Source organism: Myotis davidii, unplaced genomic scaffold (genome assembly GCF_000327345.1).
Source record: "Myotis davidii unplaced genomic scaffold, ASM32734v1 scaffold149, whole genome shotgun sequence".
In the NCBI taxonomy this organism is placed as follows: domain Eukaryota; kingdom Metazoa; phylum Chordata; class Mammalia; order Chiroptera; family Vespertilionidae; genus Myotis; species Myotis davidii.
In genome coordinates this window covers 4,966,034-4,972,092 of record NW_006352194.1, presented here as the reverse complement: position 1 = coordinate 4,972,092, position 6,059 = coordinate 4,966,034, and the positions used below count along the sequence as shown (strand labels likewise).

General features: G+C 51.4%; 1 protein-coding gene across 1 annotated transcript in view; it reads left to right on the top strand.

The window, feature by feature from the left end:
- The first annotated feature begins 2,277 nt into the window (after positions 1-2,277).
- CELA3B (chymotrypsin like elastase family member 3B) overlaps positions 2,278-6,059 on the top strand; it is a 6,054-nt gene continuing 2,272 nt past the window's right edge. Inside the window, exons 1-5 of the mRNA XM_006777595.2 lie at positions 2,278-2,353; positions 3,088-3,173; positions 4,519-4,616; positions 4,741-4,875; positions 5,969-6,053. Coding sequence (XP_006777658.1) covers positions 2,314-2,353; positions 3,088-3,173; positions 4,519-4,616; positions 4,741-4,875; positions 5,969-6,053 — 444 coding nt within the window. The 5' untranslated portion in view covers positions 2,278-2,313. The remainder of the gene's footprint in view (positions 2,354-3,087; positions 3,174-4,518; positions 4,617-4,740; positions 4,876-5,968; positions 6,054-6,059) is intronic.

Genomic DNA, 6,059 nt, shown 5'->3' with positions numbered 1-6,059 from the left:
TAATTTGATGAACAAAAATAGATCCAGGGGAGGTGCCGGGGAGTGGGGGGAGGGTTAGAGAGCAACCAAAGGACTTGTATGCATGCATATTAGCATAACCAATGGACACAGACACTGAGGCAATGGGGGCTTGCCCGGGGTGGGAATGGCTGTGGGGGCGGAGAGTCGAGCGGGGAGAAAAAGGAGACATATGTAAAACTTTAGACAATAAAAAACAAACAAACAAACAAAAAACTTCTGTATTTGGTTGTGGTGGTGGTTACATAACTGTATTTGTCAAAACTTATTAATTTTACACTTAAAACTGGCAAATTTTGTTATGTAAATTAACCTTCAATAAACCCAAAACAAAATCTACTAACGCAAAGCTAGAACCTCTAGCAGCATGTAACCTGTCCTCGTCCCCACCAGATTTCAGCCAACCACCATCCAGAATCCTATGTCCATCACACTCTGCTTGCTTTTTTATACAGTTTAATTCATCTACTTGTAGTCCTTAAAAAGTATGTTTTTAATTTTTCTTTTAGTGAAAAAGTATGTTTTTACCTCTATAAAAAAGGACAGTAGCCTGCATTTAATTATTCAGGACCTTTTTTCCTTAATTTACATTCCTAGGAATTATCAACACTGTGGCATGTCACTGCGATTCACTCTTTGACTGCGGATTCATGCTCCATTCTCTGAATACTCGACATATAGACATGCACTCACGCCTTCTCCCTGATGGACACCTGAGGTGTGATTAAGGACTGAGGACAGGGCTGCCCAGAACATACTTGTGCGCCTCCCGGGCACATGTGCAAGATTTTCTCCAGGGTTTGTACTAGGAACAGAACTGCTGAGTCACAGGCGAACTCAGCTGTAGGTGCCCCCATTCTCCACCTTGACTGTGTTCCAGACACATTGCTATCCCTCTCCTTAAACCAGCTGCGTCCATTCCAGCTCCTAGACCTTTGCACTTGCTGTCCTTTTTACCTGGAGTGCTTTTCCTTTAGGGCAGTAGTCGGCAAACGGCGGCTGTTGAGCCACACGCGGCTCTTTGGCCCCTTGAGTGTGGCTCTTCCACAAAACACCACGTGCGGGCGCGCACATACAGTGCGACTGAAACTTCGTGGCCCATGCGCAGAAGTTGGTTTTCGCCTGGGCGAGTCCATTTTGAAGAAGTGGCGTTAGAAGAAGTGGGGGTACGTTCGCTGAGGTTGACCCCTCAGATTGAGGACATTTTTAGCAAAGGCCAGCTTAGGAGTACCCTAATTAAGTGAATAACAATGTACCTACCTATATAGTTTAAGTTTAAAAAACTTGGCTCTCAAAAGAAATGTCAATCGTTGTACTGTTGCTGTTTGGCTCTGTTGACTAATGGGTTTGCCGACCACTGCTTTTAGGGCTTTCCATGACCAGCTTTTACTTGGACTCATTCAAACACAACCTCCTCAGTCGAAATGTCACTCTTTCTGGCCCCATTACTCCTGTTCCCACCCCAGTCACTCGCATGTCATTCTTTTCACAGCACCTGCCACACTCAGAAACAGCCTTATCTTGTTTTTTTGGTTTGTTATTGTTTTTCTAGGAGAACTGGGATCATGCCTTATTTAGCAGTGCACCCCCTGATGTAGAGAAAGTACTCAACAAAAAATGTTTTTAATGTGATTTTATTGATTTCAGAGAGGAAGGGAGAAGGAGAGAGAGAGAGAAACATCAACGATAAGAGGGAATCATTGATCGGCTGCCTCCTGCATGCCCCGCCTTGGGGATCGAGCCTGCAACCCAGGCATGTGCCCTGACCGGGAATCAAACCAGGACCTCCTGAAAGGCCCACGTTCAACCACTGAACCACACCAGCCAAATTTTTTTTTTAATTGAGGTGGATATTAATATCAATTCCATGTTAGAAATGAGAAATTTCAGAGAGATTAATCCACGTGCCCAAGGTTGCAGAGCTTGGAGGTGGCAGGATTTGAATCTAGGTCTGACCAGTTCCAAAGCCCATGTTCTTTCCTGGAAGAGGCTGTTTTGTTCTCATGTGAACTTTCCTTCCCCCTCCCCTGTTATCAGCAGGCCATCCAATGCCACCTGTATAGCCACATGAGGGAACTCTGTGGCTACACAGGTAGCATTGCGTAGAACTCTGGGTCCTGTCATTGGCTGTCATTCCCCCTTTTGCAGTGGGTGGGGCCATGGCCTTGGACCGTGGGAGACCTGGACTCCCACCACCTGTTTCAGAAATGGGGCCCAGTCCAGCCCCCCACCAACCTTCAGCCCTATATTAGAGTCCCAGCTCTGGGCCTCTTTCTTATCATCTCAAAACGCACCATGCTCCGGCTGCTGAGTTCCCTCCTCTTGGTGGCCCTCGGTAAGACCCCGGCCTGTGTCTGTGTTACACTGGGTCAGGAGCCCCTGAAGTCTGCCCCCTGCCCTGGATCTCATGAACCCAGCATGTATAGGAGGGGGTCTTCAGCTTGTACCTAGGGCATGCTTGAGGGGGCTTTCAGCCTGGTACCTGAGCAGGATAATGGAGGGGAAGCAGGGGTGGGCCAGCTTAGGAGAAAGACCCAACCGGCTATGGGGGGAGTCCTCAGTGGGGGCAGCAAACAGTCTAATGGTGAAAAGTTTGGGCTCTGTGGTTGGACTGCTTGGGCTGGAAATTCTACTCCTTTGCTTAACCCTCCAACTCTCCTCTCACACTCCTCCCACCCGCTCCATATTCTGTGCTCTAACCTCTTCCTGGTCACTCTGACACACTGCAGTCCAGCTCAGGGCTGCCTCCTTTAAGACGCCTTCCTTGACTGACAGTAATAGCTATCACTTCTCAAAGGCTCTGAGGCTCTAGGCACTGTTCTAAGGGCACTAAACCCTTCAATGTTGCCCTGGGAAGAAGCCACATGTTCATCTCTATCCCTGGGCCCCTGGGACTCTGCTGTAGTCCAAATGCTCACAGTTCATATGCAAGGCTACTGAGGTCCAGAGAGGGCAAGGGGCTTTATGGGGTCACAGAGCCAGTTTGTGGTAAGCTGGGACTGGGACCCAGAATTCTCCTTAGCTCCTGGGGACCCTCTAGCTGACTGACACCTCTACTCTCCCTTCCAGCCTCGGGCTGTGGCCGACCTTCTTACCACCCTTCCACCCGGGTGGTCAATGGCGAGGACGCGGTCCCCTACAGCTGGCCCTGGCAGGTAAGAGCAATACCCGTGGCACTGTTTCCTGCCATAGTCGCTGTACCTCGTGCTCTGTCTGCAAGGCATCCAGTCTTAACCCCATTGCTTTGCTTCTGGTATCCACTTCAGCTTCCAAAGGCCAGAAAACCCTTGGACAATCTATGGGAAAGTTTTGCCCATTCGACCTGTAACCCTTACAGGGATGTTTGCAAGTTAAACGTGGAATCTGGAGAGAGCAATGTTTAACCCAAGGGTTGGCGCACTAAGTAGAATTTCAGGCTCTACACACAGGGAGGGAGATTTCTGGGGACTCATTTCTAGACTCCTTGAATTGTAGAAAAGAGCGATAATGTCACCCAGCTGCTGTGGCTCAGTTAGTTGAGTGTCCTCCCATGCACCGAGAGGTCACCAGTTCAAGTCACTGGTTCAATTCCCAGTCAGGGCACATTCTACATTCCAAGTTGGGGCATATGCGCCCGCAACCCAGGTACATGCCCTTGACCGGAATCGAACCCGGGACCCTTCAGTCCGCAGGCCGACGCTCTATCCACTGAGCCAAACCGGTTTCGGCAATAAACTAGTCTTTAATTGTTTTTTAATTCAGAGGCTCAATAGCCACATGTGGCTAGTGGCTACCATAGTGGACAGCCAAAATATAGAACATTTCCATCACCACAGAAACTCCTATTGGATAGCACTGGTTTATAGCAGGAGTCAGCAACCTTATTCTATAAGGGACCAGAGAGTGAATATTTTAGCCTTTGTTGCCATATAGTTTTCATTGCAATGACTTCACTCTGCCATTGTAGCGTGAAAGCATAGATGATACATAAATGAATGAGTATGACTCTTTCCTAATAATCTTATGTACAAAAATAGACCATAAGCCCAATTGGGTCCAGGAGCTATGATTTGCCAACCCCTGGTTTAGTAGGAGCTTTTGAAAGTCTGAATGTGGAAATAAGAAGAGAGGCCGAGAACTTGAGGCGGGTTGTGCCTCAGAGGGCCCAAGAAAGGGCCTTAAAAGAACGGAGGTTCAGGAGAACTGGGTGCCCGATAGAACAGAGGGCCTGGGGTTCTCGAGACAGAAAATTAGAGGGCAGAGAATGTGGAGGTCCCCAGGGAGATCCTAGGGCTGGGAGTTGGAGGGGCTTTTGGACAGAGCGAGTGGGATTCTAGTGGAAAAGTGACAGGGCCACCATGAGCAGCTGCATAGGTTGGGCACTGCGTCTTTCTAGAGGGCGCCGTTCTTTTCTGCAGGCAGAAGGCCCTCTAGAGTTGTACAGTGCCCCTACACATCCAGGCGTAGCAGCCCTCCTTGTGGGGTCCAAACCACTCAGGCTTCTCCCTCCCTGGCCCCCAGATCTCCCTGCAGTATGAGAAGAACGGAGCCTTTCACCACACCTGTGGTGGCACCCTCATTGCCCCCGAGTGGGTCATGACTGCGGGCCACTGCATCTCGTGAGTTCTCTCATTTGCCCTGACCCTGCATGGGACCCTGGCAGGCCAGGGTGGTGGGTGGCTGTGGGAGGGACGGAGGGAGGGAGGCCAGTCAGGCCTGGACTGACCTTACCTCCACTGGCAGGAGCTCCATGACCTACCAGGTGGTGTTGGGAGAGTATGACCGGGCTGAGGATGAGGGCCCCGAGCAGGTGATCCCCATCAACTCTGAGGATCTCTTCGTGCACCCACTCTGGAACCCCAACTGCGTGGCCTGTGGGTAAGTGAACTCTCAGGCCTGGGTCCTAGGGGCTCCTCTACTCACTCAGCCCTCCATCACCCAAAGCCAATTCTGGGCTCTGCAAGCTGTGCCCAGGTCCACATGCGGAGGGTCGGCGCCAGCAGAGCCTTTAAGGACCATCTACACCAAACCTCTCTCCCTAAGCAGGGGACAGCAGGGCCCAAGGAGGGGCAGGGACTCCCCCAAGGCCACTTGGCTGGTTGGCTTCAGAGCCCAGGATTCCTCTAGAACCCAGTCTCCCAAATCCAAGAGCTCCTCCATTCAACAGCTATCACCCAGTGCACCCTGGGTTCCCGGTACCATGGGCAAAAGGAGAAGCGCTGGACTGAGTCAGGCTCCGGCACTACGTCGCTGTGCGGCCTGGGCAAGTCACTGCCCTTCTCTGGGCCTCAGTTTTAGCATTTGCCAAGGGTGAACTTCTGTGTTTCCTGGGTGGTTATGAAGGTCAAGGAGGCAGTCACTGGGTGAGGACACAAAGGTGGGGGGCCACTTAAGGCACTCAACCATATGCAAAACTGTGTGTCTGGATGGTTCAGTATTTTGGGTGGGAAGGTCCAAGAAGAGTGCAGAACCCCTAAAAGTGCCGGACAAGAATGAGGGGCCATGAGGATCAAGACCTTGACCTGCCCTCACGGGGCTCCTGGAGTAAGTGGAGAGAAAAATCAGACCCAGGTGAAGTGAGTTGAGTGACAAGCGGGTGGATGAAGACCGAGCAGGGGATCTCAAAGGCTGGTCCCAGGACGGCAGCAGCAGCGCCCCCTGGAAACCTGTTAGAAATGTGAACTTCCGAGCCCCACCCAGAACCCCTGCATTGGAAACTGTGGGATGGGGCCCAGCAACCTGTGTTTTAACAAGCCTTCCTGGCGATTCTGATGCAACTGAAGTGTGAGAACTGCTTCAGGGTGAAACCTGAGGACAGCTGTGAAGGTCAAGGGTGAGCAGGGAGCTGAAGAGGTCTGCAGGGAAAAGGGGCAGATGTGGTCGGAATGTGAAATATCTGGAGCAAAGGCTGGGAGGTGGGGCTTGGTCTGGGGGATAAGGAGGCTCCCATGACTTTTCCCTCCCTCCCCAGCAATGACATCGCCCTCATCAAGCTGTCACGCCCCGCCAAGCTGGGAGACTCAGTCCAGCTCGCCTGCCTCCCTCCTGCCGGTGAAGTCCTG